This window comes from Erpetoichthys calabaricus, chromosome 9 (assembly GCF_900747795.2).
Source record: "Erpetoichthys calabaricus chromosome 9, fErpCal1.3, whole genome shotgun sequence".
Taxonomy (NCBI): Eukaryota; Metazoa; Chordata; class Cladistia; order Polypteriformes; family Polypteridae; genus Erpetoichthys; species Erpetoichthys calabaricus.
In genome coordinates, this window is record NC_041402.2 from 93,550,517 (window position 1) to 93,568,169 (window position 17,653).

General features: G+C 39.6%; 1 protein-coding gene across 2 annotated transcripts in view; it reads left to right on the forward strand.

The window, feature by feature from the left end:
- The window catches only part of LOC114657950 (complement C1s subcomponent-like), a 129,841-nt gene that overhangs the window by 20,112 nt on the left and 92,076 nt on the right, over window positions 1-17,653 (forward strand). For both annotated transcript variants that reach the window (XM_028809936.2, XM_051932125.1), the window contains exon 5: window positions 2,858-3,054. In XM_028809936.2, the coding sequence (XP_028665769.2) occupies window positions 2,858-3,054 (197 nt within the window). The remainder of the gene's footprint in view (window positions 1-2,857; window positions 3,055-17,653) is intronic.

The window sequence follows — 17,653 nt, forward strand, 5'->3', positions numbered from 1 at the left end:
GCAGACTTCTGGCTTTTAATCCATCAATGTTGGAACATCACGGTGCTTTGAGTAGAACCGGAAAAAGAAACAGAAGAGAGAGTAGGGGTTAGTACGGATTTTAGAGCCACCATGAAAAGTTATTATAATGAATTGGATATACAGAGTATCAGGATTAAATTAAAGTGAAGTTATGAGAAAGCCATGTTAAAATAATGTGTTTTCAGCAGTTTTTTAAAGTGCTCCACTGTATTAACCTGCCGAATTCCTATTGGCAGGCTATTCCAGATCTTAGGTGCATAACAGCAGAAGGCCACCTCACCACTTCTTTTAAGTTTTGCTCATTTGAGGATCTAAGGTTACGATTTGGAATATAAGATGTCAGACATTCCGATATATAAGATGGGGCAAGATTATTTAAGGCTTTATAAACCATAAGCAGAATTTTAAAATCAATCCTGAATGACACAGGTAACCAGTATAGTGACATCAATACTGGAGAAATGTGCTCGGATTTTCTTTTTCTAGTTAGGATTCTAGCAGCTGTATTCTGCACTAGTTGCAAATGATTTATGTCTTTTTTGGGTAGTCCTGAGAGGAGTGCATTACAGTAATCTAGTTGACTGAAAACAAACGTGTGAACTCATTTCTCAGCATCTTTCAGTGATATAAGAGGTCTAACTTTTGCTATGTTTCTTAAGTGAAAAAATGCTGTTCTAGTGGTCTGACGAATATGCGATTTAAAATTCAGATTACAGTCAACAGTTACCCCTAAGCTTTTTACCTCCGTCTTGACTTTTAATCCTAATGCATCCACTTTGTTTCTAATAGCCTCATTGTATCCATTATTGCCAATCACTAAAATTTCAGTTTTCTCTTTATTTAGCTTTAGAAAATTACTATTCATCCATTCAGAAATACAAGTAAGACATTGTGTTAGTGAATCAAGAGAATCGGGGTCATTAGGTGCTATTGATAAATACAGCTGTGTGTCATCAGCATAGCTGTGGTAGCTCACGTTGTGCCCTGAGATACAGTAATCTGACCTAACGGAAGCATGTAGATTGAGAAGAGCAGCGGACCCAGGATAGAGCCTTCTGGAACACCATATAGGATATCATGTGTCTTTGAGTTGTAATTACCACAACTAAGAAAGAATTTTCTCCCTGCCAGGTAGGATTCAAACCAATTTAAGACACTGCCAGAGAGGCCCACCCATTGACTAAGGCGATTTCTAAGAATATTATGATCAATGGTGTCAAATGCGGCACTCAGATCTAGGAGGATGAGAACAGATATATGGCCTCTGTCTGCATTTACCCGCAAGTCATTTACTACTTTAACGAGTGCAGTTTCTGTGCTGTGATTTGTTCTAAAACCTGACTGAAATTTATCAAGAAGAGCATGTTTATTGAGGTGGTCATTTAACTGCATAATGACTGCCATCTCTAGAATTTTACTTAAGAAAGGCAGGTTAGAGATGGGTCTAAAATTTTCAAGAGCAGAAGGGTCAAGATTATTTTTCTTAAGTAGGGGTTTAACTATAGCAGTCTTAAGACAGTCTGGGAAGACCCCCGTATCTAATGGCGAATTTACTATGTCAGCAATATTATCAATTAACACGCCCGATACTTCTTTGAAAAAACTTGTTGGTATTGGATCAAGGACACAGGTGGAGGGTTTCAGTTGAGAAATTATTTTATGTAAGTCAGGTAAATCTATCCTGGTGAAAGAATTTAATTTGTTTGTAACGGAGTACTGGGGTTTAGGAGGATCCTCAGTGTTGGGGAGATATACTATGTTATTTCTAATATCATTAATTTTTTGATTGATAAATACAGCAATAGCCTCACAGATTTTAATGGAAATACTTTGGAGGCATTCCTTTGAGTTACCTGGGTTTAGCAGACGATCAATCGTCGAGAATAAGACTCTGGGATTACTAGCATTGTTATTTATAATCTTAGAGAAACAGCAGCGCCTCTCAAGACAGACTGTTTTATTGTATTCTGTTATTTTAACCTTTAATATTTCATAGTGGATAGTTAGTTTAGTTTTCCTCCATTTACACTCAGTTCTACGGCATGTTCTCTTTAGATCAGGCACTCTTTGGGTCTTCCATGGTATAACAATGCTAGAAGATTTTTTAACTGTCTTTTCAGGTGCAACTATGTCAACAGCAGCTCTCACTTTAGTATTAAATCTTTCCACCTTACTATTTACATTATCCTCGCTATTATAGTTGGCACTAGATATGGACTGATTGCTTAGAATGTTTGTAAGTTTTAAAGCTGCTGCTTAACTCAGAGGAACATGTTCTCATAGGGTTCTAGGGTAATATACAGTAGTACAAGAAAGATATATCTCACCTACATCTATATACAGTATACAGTATATAGACTGTATATAAGTGTTAATTAAATCTTCCTTTGTATCTGTGTTATTATGTTTGTTGTCACTACCCATAATTCATGCACTTTACTTGCAGAAGAATCTAACTTTTGACGTGATCAGTACTCTCATAGAATTATAGTATAATAGTACATATTGGTAAAGATGCTTGTGAGTTTACTCAACACTAACTCACCTATCAAGATGGTGAAACTTGTAGAGAGCAATATTTTTTTGAAAAATATGTCCAGGAGTGATCAAGATATGTATATGAGAAGAACTATTCCTTTGAATGAACATTCAGGAGAAATAAATACCTGAGGTTTATGAAATGCTTAGCATGAGAACTTGCCCATTTAAAGCAAAACATTTTCAGGTTGGTGCCTTCAGTTTCTACAATATCAGATCAGATATAGCCACAAATGCCATCTATATGTATTTATCCTGGAAACTGATCATTTTCATTTTCTTTTCTTTTTATCTTCAGCATTGTGTAATGCAGAAAACAGCTCAGAGACTGAAGGTGTAATAATGTCTCCCGGTTATCCCAAACCCTATCCACCTAACATATCTTGTAACTACAGCTTGAAGCTGGAGAAAGGACTTCTTTTAATAATTACATTTCTGGACGTCTTTGAAGTTGGGACCTTTTCAGGAAGATCATGTGATTCAGACTATCTACAGGTATTGTGAAAGACAGGTGGCAATGTGAAGATACTATTTGCTTCTCACCTTTATAACCATGACCAGTGATACTTTCGTAATGAAAACGAGAACTAGAACTAAAAATATTGTTTTTCGTTTTACAAGAATGAGAACTAAAATGAAGGCAAATAGAGAAACTAAAACTAAATAAAAATAAAAATGATATGTGAACTAACTAAAAGGAGAATGAAAATTTAGTAAAAAAAAAACAAAAAAAAACAGCAATAGCACTTTCGTTCAATCCGGTACAGTTGCCCTGAGCGTTCAGTTAAGCTGTGGTGTTCACTTTGCGGTGATCTTGTACCTTGGGCTTAGTATAGTCACGTGGTGCAACTTCCGTAAAGGACCATTGTTTGTTTGTTGAGCACAATTGGTTCGTCGGGTTGAAGCAGTAAGCACATGTGGTTACCGATGGTGAGTTTTGCATGAGATGTTTCTGGGTAGAAAGCAAGAAAGTAACATGTGAAAATACTTTAATTGCAGTGCAGATGATAATAAAAGCAAATGTAGCGAGCAAGAAGAAGAAAAGAGTCTCAGAGTTTCAGTGCAGGACCAACTGGTTCAGTAATTAGTGGAAGTCCAGCACTTCACTGGCACCGTGGCTGCACTTCAGTACAGGGATGTGCGATCGGGGGAGGCATGAAAAGCAAAAAAAAAAAAAACTAATAATGATAACATAAAATAAATTTGTCTATTGGTCTGTGCAATAAATTTGTTTTCTGTATGATTCCAATAATTTTTATCTTTTTTACCGTCTAAATCGCTGAATTTGCGCCTTTCCTGATCAAATACAAGGGAGAAATGCGAGGTGCAGTAGTGACAAGCGGGGCCTCAGTTCGGACTGCGCTATCCCTCACACACTGGGCTATGCATACAATTGATGAGTGCCTGTTGCTGCCTCTGTGTGTCGCCAATGTAATGTTTTCTGACATGTTTATTATACACCCTGAATTTACAGTCTGCCTAATATCTTTAATGAATGTGTGTGACATATTTAGTCTTGCTGATCAGACATAAAACCGCAGTGAAAAAACAAGGTAAGGCAGACAGTACAGTGCCGCACTGGAGGGGGTGGATGTGAGCCCAACAGATGTTCCTTGCTGCTGTTGTTCTACGCAGACGCTCCAATAAGTTAGCGATATCAGAAAGTCAAGTGCACTGCAGCGGTTCATTTATTTTTATTTTTTCTTCCAACTTCAAAATGGAAGATTAAGACTTTTAAAACTAAAGGAAAACAAGGAGGACTTTTACAAGAAAGTGACGGAGATTTTTGTGGAGAAGGATAGGTGCATGGACTTCATTTACAAATAAAGGTAAGACCATAAACGGTTTTCAATTTTATAAAAAATGGGAGCAGACTGAGAAAAAAATCCAATATTTAAGCACTAAATTTTGACCTTAAATAAAGTATTTGTTTGCTTTTCTTGTTATCATTTTGTCGAACAGTCTGTATTAAAATTGATTAAAGCATAAGAATTAAAATCTTTTAAAAACAACTAAATATTTCAATTAAGGTCAAAATTGCAATCCGTTTTTTTGTACACCACTCTATACTTTCATTTGTATTGAATGAGTAGCCTATAAATTGTGAAATTAGAACATATATAAATGTAACGTTTTTCTTAGCCAAATATGTGTGTAAAGAATGCTGATGAGATATTAAACATAACCAGTAGTCAATGTACATACTGCCAATCGAATAATGAATAAGATATGGGTTCATATGATCTGATTCTAAAGGAGTCAGTGCCTCACGAACCTCACCGCACGTCACTGCTTCAATACTGGCAGCAGAAATCGTTAACATACAGTCTTGCTGGTGCCCTTCATAGTGCCGAGGACCTTGTCTGTGCACCTGCATTACAGACGCTCATCAAGCGAATATTTTCACTGGGTGGCTATCTGTGCAATGGATGTCGTTGCAGCATGAACAAATCTCTCGTTAGGGGTCGATCATCCTTGTTGTCCGCATATTGATTTGGCATAATTTTACACCAGATGCCCTTCCTGACGTAACCCTCCCCATTTATCCGGGCTTGGGACCGTCACGAAGAAACACACTGGTTTGCTCCTATTTAAAGCAAAATGTTAATAGTCAAAGTTTGAAAAATGCTTCAAGTTCCTGTAAGCAATGCTTTTAAGAAGCTAAGTGTGCTTGGTATTTTTTATTAATATGTTGTTTTCTCTGTAATATTTTTTTTTACAAATAAACAGGCAGTTGTGGTTTATTCAGATTCTCCATTACAAACACTCCTTCCTGTTAATTTAAATACTAACAAGGAAAGCCTTTTGCAATTTCTCTTAAATTTTCAATGAAGGACAACAAAATAGTGTAAAGTTAGTTGTAAACCTTAACCACTAGACTGGTATCACTTTTATTAATGGGATTTGTCTTCTTTTCAAAATAAAACAAAATACAAATAAATGTCCATTGGCACTCTTTTAGCACCTCTTCAAATTAAGTGATTTTCTTAAAGTAACTTTCTATTGTTTGAAACTAAGGGTGTACTCTCACTAGAAATTTATTCCATGTCTGAGCATGTTTGTCCACATGTAACCCCCCAAAGTGTAGTTCTGTTGGTCAGTGTGATCTTTCCGTGCCAGGTCAACCATACTGTGCCCTAGCCTGCTTGGAAGTGGTTGGCCCAGGAATGATTCAGTAGGATTGGGAACAGTATGATCGCTAAACATGCCAGAGCACAGAACACAGATGTGACATCAATGATGTGACAAGTCTTATTACTGTGTAGATAGTGAAATTCTTATATCTTTCATTACAATGAGTTAAAACCAGATTTTGATTCTCACCTTAAAAATGAACATGGATTGTAGTTGCCAAGAAAAGCTACAACTTCCTCTTTTAATCTTCTCATACGTGAAGTTTGATTAACAGCAAATTGCTGCGTTGCACACTTAATCTGTACGAGAGCAGAACGTCATCCTGCCCTACATGACTCCAAAAAAAGCACAAAGAAAGGAAAATCATATTGACATGCATGCTGTCCGTCCACGTTTGGATCTTTGGCTTTACATAAAGTCACAAGCTGATGACGAAAGCATAGCTGGGCTCAGAAAGTTAAAGCACAGCGTGAGTGCAGGCCTGCAGGGAAATAGGGAGGTGGGGACAAACGTGTCTAGTGTGAGTACACCCAAAGACTGTTGGTGCTGGATGGGCAAGTGCTAGGCACCTACTTTGGACAATTTACATTTCCCCATTTCTTTAACACATCTTTTTTTTAACGCAATACATTGTTCTTTGTACATTTTACATTGTTGTTTATTAGAAGTTCCATGGTGATGTCTGCTAGAAGAACCCATGCTGATGATTGTAGACCAGTGAAGAAACTGTATGGAGAACATCTTTGATGATGTTATCTGAAAGTCTAGTCTGAACACCTTCTCTTAAGATTTAAATAAATTTGTAGTTGTTTAGTTTATTATCATGATGTATTGTTTCCAATGTATTACTGTTCTGAACCTCATCTCCCATATACAGTAGATAGAGGAGAGGACTGCTTACAATAAAATGGGTTAAATCAAACAAACTTCTTGGACCAAATTATGTGCAGAGTACATATAGAAAATCATAACAGGAATTTTTGAAAAATGGCTGCACACAGGGGCAAGTCCCACAGGCTTGAATCTACCAAATCATGTCCTATTATATTAAAAGATGGTAAGTCAATCTCCAAACTGTCCAACTTGAGCTGACCCTCTAATGTACTCATTTAGAATCCTATCCATCCTCGTCACACGCCAGTGCAAATCTTAGCATCTTTAACTGCTACCTCCATCACTGTCTCCTGCTTTCTGGTCAATGCCACCGTCTCCAACCCATATATTATAGATGGTCTCACTACCGTCCTGTAGACCTTCCCTTTCACTCTTGCTGATACACATCTTTCACAAATTACTCCTGACACTCTTCTCCACCCCTTCCGCCTTGCCTGCACTCTCTTTTTCACCTCTCTTCCACAATCCTCATTACTTTGTACTGTTGATCCAAACTATTTAAACTCATCCACCTTCGCCAGCTCTACTCCTTGCATCCTCAGCATTCCACTGACCACCTTCTCATTTCCACACATGTATTCTGTCTTGTGGGTGGCATGGTGGCGCAGTGGTAGCGCTGCTGCCTTGCAGTAAGGAGACCCGGGTTCGCTTCCCGGGTCCTCCCTGCATGGAGTTTGCATGTTCTCCCCGTGTCTGCGTGGGTTTCCTCCGGGTGGTCCGGTTTCCACAGTCCAAAGACATGCAGGTTAGGAGTATTGGCGATCCTAAATTGTCCCTAGTGTGTGTGCTTGGTGTGTATGTCCTGCGGTGGGTTGGCACCCTGCCTGGAATTTGTTCCTGCCTTGCACCCTATGTTGGCTAGTATTGGCTCCAGCAGACCCCCGTGACCCTGTGTTAGGATATAGCAGGTTGGAAAATGGATGGATGGATGGATATTCTGTCTTGTTCCTACTGACCTTCATTTATCTCATCTCTAGAGCATATCTCCACCTCTCCAGGGTCTCTTCAACCTGATCCCTACTATTGCTACAGATCAGAATGTCATCAGCAAACATCATAGTCCACCGGGACTCCTTTCTAATCTCATCTGTCAACCTGTCCATCACCATTGCAAATAAGAATGAGCTCAGAGCCGATCCCTGATGTAATCCCACCTCCACCTTGAATGCATCTGTCACTCCTACCGCAAACCTGACCACTGTCACACTTCCTTCGTACATATCCTGTACAACTCTTACACACTTCTCTGCCACTCCCAACTTCTTCATACAATACCACAGCTCTCGAGGCACCCTGTCTTATGTTTTCTCCAGGTCCACAAAGACACAATGCAAATCCTACTGGCCTTCTCTATACGTCTCCATCAACATCCTCACAGCAAACATCACATCTGTGGTGCTCTTTCTTGGCATGAAACCATACTGCTATTCACTAATCATCACCTCACTTCTTAACCTAGGTTCCACTACTCTTTCCCATAACTGTGGCTTATCAATTTTATCCTCCTGTAGTTACTGCAGTCCTGCACATCCCTCTTATTCTTAAATATCGGCGCCAGTACACTTCTTCTTCACTCCTCAGGCATCCTCTCACTTTCCAAGATTCCATTAAACAATCTGGTTAAAAACTCCACTGCCATCTCTCCTAAACACCTCCATGTTTCCACAGGTATGTCATCTGGACCAACGGCCTTTCCATTCTTCATCCTCTTCATAGCTGTCCTTACTTCCTCCTTCCTAATCAATTGCACTTCCTGATTCCCTATCTCCACATCATCCAACCTTCTCTCTCTCTCTCGTTCTCTTCAGTCATCAGGCTCTCAAAGTACTCTTTCCATCTGCTCAACACACTATCCTTGCCTGTGAGTACGTTTCCATTTTTATCCTTTATCACCCTAATCTGTTGCACATCTTTCCCAGCTCGGTCCCTCTGTCTAGCCATTTGGTACAGGTACTTTTCTCCCTCCTTAGTGTCCAACCTCTCATACAACTCATCATAAGCCTTTTATTTAGCCTTCGCCACCTCTCTCTTCACCTCGTGCCTTGTACTCTTGTCTACTTTCTGCATCTCTCTGACTATCCCACTTCTTCTTCGCCATCCTCTTCCTCTGTTTACTCTCCTGTACTTCCTCATTCCACTACTAGGTTTCCTTTTCCTCCTTCCTCTTTCCTGATGTCATGCCAAGCACCCTTCTTGCTGTCACCCTTACTACATCTGCTGTAGTTTCCCAACTGTCTGGTAACTCTTTACTACCACCCAGTGCCTGTCTCACCTTCTCCCTAAACTCAACCTTACAGTCTTCCTTTTTCAACTTCCACCATTTGATCCTTGCCTCTGTCCTTACTCTCTTCCTCTTCTTGATCTCCAACATCATCCTACAAACCACTGCTGCCTAACTACATTTTCCTTTGCCACCACTTTGCAGTCTTCAATCTCCTTCAGATTGACTCTTCTGCATAGGATATAATCTACCTTTGTGCATCTTCCTCCACTCTTGTACGCAACCCTATGTTCCTCCTTCTTCTTCAGATACGTATTCAACGATGTCCATCGTTTTGGCAAAACTCACTATCATCTAACCTTCTTCATTCCTCTCCTTGACACCATACGTACCCATCACCTCCTCGTCTCCTCTGTTCCCTTCACCAACATGTCCATTGAAATCCGCTCCAATCACCACTTTCTGTCCATTGGGTACACTGTTCATCACTTCTTCAACTCACTCCAAAAATCTTCTTTCTCATCCATCACATCATTACTTTGTCTGACACTCCTTTCACCTCCAAAAACACTTTTGACATACTGTTCCTTCAGAATAACCCCTACCCCATTTCTCCTCCCATCCACACCATGATAGAACAATCTGAATCCACCTCTGATCCACCTGGCCTTACCCCCCTTCCATTTAGTCTCTTGCACGCACAATATATCAACCTTCCTTCTCTCCACCATATCTTCTAACTCTCTCCCCTTACCAGTCATACTGCCAACATTCAAAGTTCCTACCCTCAGTTCCACTCTCTTTACTTTCCTCCTCTCCTCCTGCCTCTGGACACGTCTCCCCCCTCTTCTTCTCTTTCTTCGGCCAACAGTAGCCCAATTTCCGCCAGCACCCTGTTGGCTAACAGTACTGGTGGCGTTCGTTGTTAACCTGGAGCTTGAACGATCCGGTATGGAAATTTGTATTGTTGTCCGCATATTGATTTGGCAAAATTTTACACTGGATACCCTTCCTGACGTAAGCCTCTCCATTTATCCGGGCTTGGGACCAGTACGTAGAAACACACTGGTTTGTGCTCCTCTGTAGCTGGGTTAGAATGAAAAGAAATAACATTTTGAAATAAAATGTTAGATATGCACAACAAAGTAAAAAAGCATATGATCAGAAAGGTGCATATTATATTATTTATTTTGATTTTCAGTAAGCTTTGTATAAGTAAAAATACTGTATAGGAGCATTCTGATCAAACTAAAAGAAGTAGGAGGTGCAATGCAAATTGGCTTAAATATAGCAAGTACAGTGATCCCTCGCTATATCGCGCTTCGCCTTTCGCGGCTTCACTCCATCGCGGATTTTATATGTAAGCATATTTAAATATATATCGTGGATTTTTCGCTGCTTCGCGGGTTTCTGCGGACAATGGGTCTTTTAATTTCTGGTACATGCTTCCTCAGGTGGTTTGCCCAGTTGATTTCATGCAAAGGACGCTACTGGCAGATGGCTGAGAAGCTACCCAACTTACTTTCTCTCTCACACCTTCTGTGTGCAGCTGCTTCCTGAAGGACATGCTGCACGGTGCTTCACATACTTAAAAGCTCAAAGGGCACGTATTGATTTTTGATTTTGTTTTTGTCTGGCTCTCTCTCTCGCTGCTCTTGACGGATGGGGTGTGAGCTGCCGCCTTCAACAGCTTTGTACCGGCGGTGCTTCGCATACTTAAAACAGCCCTATTTGATTTGTTTGCTTTTCTCTCTCTGACGCGCACTCCGTTGAAGAGGAAGATATGTTTGCATTCTTTTAATTGTGAGACAGAACTGTCATCTCTGTCTTGTCATGGAGCACAGTTTAAACTTTTGAAAAAGAGACAAATGTTTGTTTGCAGTGTTTGAATAACGTTCCTGTCTCTCTACAACCTCCTGTGTTTCTGCGCAAATCTGTGACCCAAGCATGACAATATAAAAATAACCATATAAACATATGGTTTCTACTTCGCGGATTTTCTTATTTCGCGGGTGGCTCTGGAATGCAACCCCCGCGATGGAGGAGGGATTACTGTAAATGGTTATGATGGAAGGAACCTTATCAGAATTAAAGAATGTAACAAGTGTTGTCCCTTGGAGATCAGTGTTGAAGCCACTGCTTTTTAAAATGTATATAAATTAAAATGTGACTAATAAGCTGGGAATGATTGCAGATAATACCAAACTATATAGAATGACAGACAATCTACTATTAGCTGAATAACTGGAGTGACCTAGGCATAACCCAGACTTGGGCAGAATTGAGGAAAATAACATTTAACATAAGTAAATGTAAAGTATTAAACGTAATGCATAATAATATTAGATTTGAATACACAATAGGAAGTTTGAAACCTAAAAGTATATCTTATGAGAAGAGCCTAAGACTCTTCGCTATTTACATCCAGAGAGTCTACAGAGAAGACAGAGGAGGATAATGTTAGGTTACACAACCCAGTACAAATCAAGGTAGATTATGGTTAAGCTATATATAAAATTACTGAGTCTTCTTCTGGATTACTGTGTGTTTGGTTTGGTCTTCATACTAAATAAAAAGGACAAAGCAGTGCTATTGAAAGTCTAGATAAGAGTAACTAGGCTGATTCTAGGACTGCAAGGTATGATCTTTCAGGGGTGATTCAAGAAGTTGAATTTTTTCAGTTTAAGAATAAGGAAATTAACCTCCTTGGCAAAACACAGAGTGTTATGCGAGCTCCAAATTCTATGGTATTGTGGAAAGCATACCCCGGACACAGACAGACAGACACCATAATGTCCAAAACACACTTCTATATTTCTTTTCGCACCACAATGCCTTCCTCCACCAACTCTTTCTTCTTTCTCTTTCTTTTCTTCTTTCTCTTTCTCACCGCCTCTCCCTTCCTCACAAGCTTTGTCTCCTTCCTCCCAACTCTGGCTCAGCTTCTGGAGGGAGGTGGTCCCTTATATACTGACCCAAATGAGCTCCAGGTGCTTCCCTTCACGACACTTCCTGGTGTGACGGAAGTGTCAAGAGAGCCCCTGGAAGCATTCCGGGTGCCCCTGGGAATTCTTCCAGCAGCACTTCCTGGTGTGGGGGAAGTACTGCCATCCTGGACTTCACAACTGTCTGGGCGCCCCCTGGTGGTGGCCATGTCCTCCGGTAGGAATGAGTGCCCCAGCTCCGGTCCAGTGCAGACCCAGGCGGCTGCCCCCTCTTGGCCCAGGGGAGGTATTGTCCATCACGGGGACCATCCAGGTGTCCCGGCTGGGTAGGGTCCCCATCCATCTGGGACAGTATTAAAACCTGGGTTAAGCCCAAGTCAGACAAGGGTTGATGTTTAATGAGTTGCTTTGTAGTGTAAAGCCCAAGTAACTATTGGGACAGTATTCTGCAGCCATTTAATGGACAAAAACATTATGCTGCAAAAAAATCAAGAATATTTCTGTACGTTTTGCCACTCAATGATAAAGCGTCAATATTCGTGAGTGGGACAGTGCCATCAACACGATGACATATAAATGAGAGGCTGTAAAGCCAGTTTAGTATTAGTAGAATTAGTATTGTGGAGCCCATTTTGAAACGAGTTCTTCAACAACAGTATGTGAGCATCATGTAGATAGAAACCTGTTATGGGTAAATGTTACATAAAATTTAGAAAGTTTTTATTTATACAGAGCACCACAAGTACATGAAATAAGTTACCAAGTAGCATGACAGACAGTAGCACTTTTGGGACTTAATGTTACCTTTTAGAAATAAGGTAAATAGAATTGATAAAATTTGTTGGGCCAAATAGCTTATACTCTAAAAATTGTTCCAATATATGTAGCCAAAATATCACTTATTTCTGGCCTTTACCAATCAAAAGTAGTAATTCCTTACTTTTTGTACTTACAATGGTGTCAGGCAAGCTTGTCCCTTGTCCCCATTACATACTATTCTCTTTCATTCTTGAGCCTATAGCTGTTGTCCTAAGTAAACTGGACCTGATTGTTCCCACAACTAAACAGAATGTTTCCTAAATTATTTATGTTTAAGCTAACAATATTCCCTAGAGGCAATGCTGCTTCAAGTCTCCACTGAAATTTTTAAACTGCGTAGTTCATGTGAAGTCTGGTCCAGCTTTGAAATCAGTTGGTCCCTTAATCAGTTTGTCCTTTAAATTGCTTTTGTCAACAGTCACATCTTCCACTTTCTATCCGGCTGACAAGTTCATTCAGATATCTAAATATTGGTGTTACTATGTTACTGTCTACAACTACCACTGTCTTATAAACAGTGCAAAGGAGTAAAAGTCCTCTTGAACATCAATTACTGTGTCTTTCCATTAACAATATTGTACCTTATTTTAATTCTGTTAGTACAATGCCCCCACTTTTGCTTCCTGTAAGAAAGTACCTGTATGACAAATCTGTTTTATCCCACTTTCCCTACTGTAAACTAAGGATACACTGCTCTCTGTTAATGCTGGCAGAGCACCTGATTTGGATGGGTTGTCTCCAGAATTGTTTTCTGCATTGCGGAACCAGCTGTCTCTCTCACTCTTTGCAAAGTTGAGGGAAGTCTTCTCTGCAGATCACCTGAACTCAGCCATTAATATATGGGAATTTTTTTCTGCAAAAAAGAAAAAGAAAATTATTAAATAAAAATGCACTCTTTCTTTTGCTATTTAATTTTCAAAGTCTACACGCAAGAATGCTGCAAAAATTAAAATTAAAATGAAAAAACCCCATTTGTGAAAATACCTCCCATATTAACATGGCTGTTATCACTCTCCTTTTAAAACAGGGATAAAGACCCCTCCTTATGTCAGGGCTATAGATCCTTGTCGCTCACGATCACCAAAATAAAATTACTAGTCAAGGTCTTAGCATGGGCGGCACGGTGGCGCAGTGGGTAGCGCTGCTGCCTCGCAGTTGAGAGACCTGGGGACCCGGGTTCGCTCCCCGGGTCCTCCCTGTGTGGAGTTTGCATGTTCTCCCCGTGTCTGCGTGGGTTTCCTCCCACAGTCCAAAGACATGCAGGTTAGGTGGTTTGGTGAATCTAAATTGGCCCTAGTGTGTGCTTGGTGTGTGGGTGTGTTTGTGTGTGTCCTGCGGTGGGTTGGCACCCTGCCCAGGATTGGTTCCCTGCCTTGTGCCCTGTGTTGGCTGGGATTGGCTCCAGCAGACCCCCGTGACCCTGTGTTCGGATTCAGCGGGTTGGAAAATGGATGGATGGATGGAGGTCTTAGCATGCTGGTTACAGAAGGTAATCTGTAGTTTAATTCACCTGTATCAGGCTAGCTTTATTTACTGTCATTTAGTCTCTGTTAACATGCACAGATTCTTACAAACTGTCAGTGCTGCCTCATCCCTTTGTAATACATCATCTGTTCCTCTTTCTGGATACAGAAAAGACCTTAAATTATATAAATGAACAATTTTATGGGGGGAGTGATTGACAAGATGTGATTTGGCCCAGACTACTCTAAATCAACCCAATTAAAATCCTATACTCCCCCCACTACAGTTATTTTAACTAATAATAAAAAGAAAGTGACAGTCTGTTGTGAAATTTCCAGTCTCGGCAGTCTCTGTGAAGCTTGGCAAGAGTGTAAGTGCAACATCATACAGGTATAGCCGAATTCTGACTCACTCCTCCGCCAAGAGTCTGCATGGGTAGTTGTGTCGTGTACAGATGCTGTACTGTTCGAGTGTCACACCACCTCTCAAAGTTTTCTTTGTGATGAACAGAAAAAAGTGAGAAACGGTGTCAGTTTCTGCTAAAAAAAAAACAAATTACATACAACTTTTCATTTTCATTCTGTTTTCATATCTGTATTTCTATATAAAAAAAAATTACATCTAATCACTCATTTTCAAATAAACAATTTTTATTGTATTGTATAAGAAGTGCTGTTTTTTATATAAATATTGTCAAGCTTGGGTCACAGAGTTGCAGGGTTAAATTGGATCTGGATTCTGTAATGGGACTTTGTTCACTTGGGTTTCCTTGTGTTTCAGGGAATTCCATTTTGCCTTTGTGCTCCATGAAGCTTCATAGTGATTTTAATACTTTATTTTATGAAGATTCAGTGCTTGCCCTTATTACTAGCTGGGGTTTGATGATGATATTATCCTCTAGTGGGCATTTTTGAAAGTGCTTTTGGAGCTTACTGGAATTTATGTGCTTTGGGATTCCTAGTCTACAACAAACTCCAGTTGAGGAGATCAACACAAAATACAACCTACACAATATGTTCAACTTTGCAATTTACGCTGCTTACTGTTTGTCTATAATTTATATTATATGGTACATTGTATATAATATGATTATTCAAAACGTTTATTCCCAAATTGTTGATGCTGCTTTATACCCAGTTTTTTGTTTGTGTGTCACAATTGTAGTCTGTTACTGAATGAATGCTATTAAGTAAGTTTTTGTACCAGTTTTATTTAATTTTTGTTATTATTAAAATTTAAAGGTATTACTTTAAAAGTGACTAATTAGCCACCTTTCTCTCAGATTTCCATCTAAGTCAGTGATTTTTCTTTACTTAATTTTTTCATTGATTTTTTTCTGCCACCTGTACAATATTTTGAATATTTTTTTATCTTTTGGAATTTGATAATGCTGTAACGCTGCAATGTCTTCACTACTCCAGCTCTATGCTTTACATTCAGCTGTGTTTTCTGTTTTGTGCTAAATAGTCAAATGCAAACAGATCTGTTCTGTGATGGAATTTGTATGCGAAAGAGATATTTCCAAAACATTGGGTGATACTCTAGCAGCACTGATTTTAGTTTGCATAAACTGAAATAGCCCAAATTGAGTTGGAATGAGCTGTGTAAATTATGTTTCTAGTTTTTGTATACAGTAATCCCTCGCTATATCGCGCTTTGCCTTTCGCGGCTTCACTCCATCGCGGATTTTATATGTAAGCATATTTAAATATATATCGCAGATTTTTTGCTGGTTCGCGGATTTCTGCGGACAATGGATCTTTTAATTTCTGGTACATGCTTCCTCAGTTGGTTTGCCCAGTTGATTTCATACAAGGGACGCTATTGGCAGATGGCTGAGAAGCTATCCAACTTACTTTTCTCCGTCTCTGTCTTGCGCTGACTTTCTCTGATCCTGACGTAGGGGGATTGAGCAGGGGGGCTGTACGCAAACCTAGACGATACGGACGCTCGTCTAAAAATGCTGAAAGATTATCTTCACGTTGCTACGTTCTGTGCAAGCTGCTTCCTGAAGCGACATGCTGCACAGTGCTTCGCGTACTTAAAAGCTCGAAGGGCACGTATTGATTTGTGCTTGTTTGTTTTGCTCTGTCTCTCTATCTCTCTCTCTCTCTCTCTCTCTGCTCCTGACGGAGGGGGTGTGAGCTGCCGCCTTCAACAGCTTTGTGCCGCGGTGCTTCGCATACTTAAAAGCCAAACAGCCCTATTGATTTGTTTGCTTTTTTTCTCTATCTCTCTGACATCTGCTCCTGACTTGAAGAGGAAGATATGTTTGCATTCTTTTAATTGTGAGACGGAACTGTCATCTCTGTCTTGTCATTGAGCACAGTTTAAACTTTTGAAAAAGAGACAAATGTTTGTTTACAGTGTTTGAATAACGTTCCTGTCTCTCTTTAACCTCCTGTGTTTCTGCGCAAATCTGTGACCCAAGCATGACAATATAAAAATAACCATATAAACATATGGTTTCTACTTCGCGGATTTTCTTATTTCGCGGGTGGCTCTGGAACGCAACCCCCGCGATGGAGGAGGGATTACTGTATTTTCAAAAATTGGTTCAGCTGCATCTGCCATATTTTGTATGTAACAATAATCTGGTTAAATTAATGAGATATATGATGAAGACCAACAGTGAATAGTTCAGTATTCTGATAGTGGTGTTATTACAACATCTTTTATTTGGGTAGAGACATATACCATAACCTATATGTTTACCTGAACATCAATGTAAAACTCTAACAATAAGCCTTCAGCACTTTTCATGACCAGCATTGACAAAATAAATTTAATAAAGACAATATTTTTAATAGCCATGAAATATTTATATCTTCAAAGGTATTATTCTAACAGGACTTATTTTGGTACTATAGGTCATTTGCTGTAACAAAATTATTACTAATAACTCCAAAGATAAGTACATCTGTTGTAGGAGGCAGAGTCTTTAGCTATACAGTAGGGTCCCCAAACTCTGAAAAGATCTGTTTACCATTTTTCATGAGAGTTTATCTCTTACGATTCCTTATAACTGCATAGTATGCTGTAACTAGATCTGCTTTTTAGGCATTTTTTTATTACTACAGTAACTCCTCTGATTAACTCTTACTTGAAACAGCATCTTGGAGTACCACCACTGATGGAGCAAGTATCAGATAGCAAAACATCAACAATTGTGTGCCATAGTGCATTGCAGTGTCTGTACTGCTGACCTGGAAAAGTTAGAACCCAGGCCTACAATGTATTTTCTCTTTTCCATTATCAGCAGTACATGCTATATATATATATATATATATATATATATATATATATATATATATATATATATAATATATATATATATAATTTTAATGGACAGCACACGTGGACTGACATCCATCCCAACTGGGATTGAACAAGGATTCAAGTCCCATGAGGCAGCCCTGTTGAGTTCCATGGTGGCCACCAGTGGGATGGGATTCTTAATCCCTACTTTGTAGTATTTCTGATTGACCGGGAAGTACTTTCATTGGGCTATGCCATAGTACCGGAACTACTCCCGGGTCCAAGATAAAACAGACCACTCAGCATCATCCAATAGAGTTGGAGTTGAGTGGAAGAGGAGGAAGCTTGCCTGAGAGGT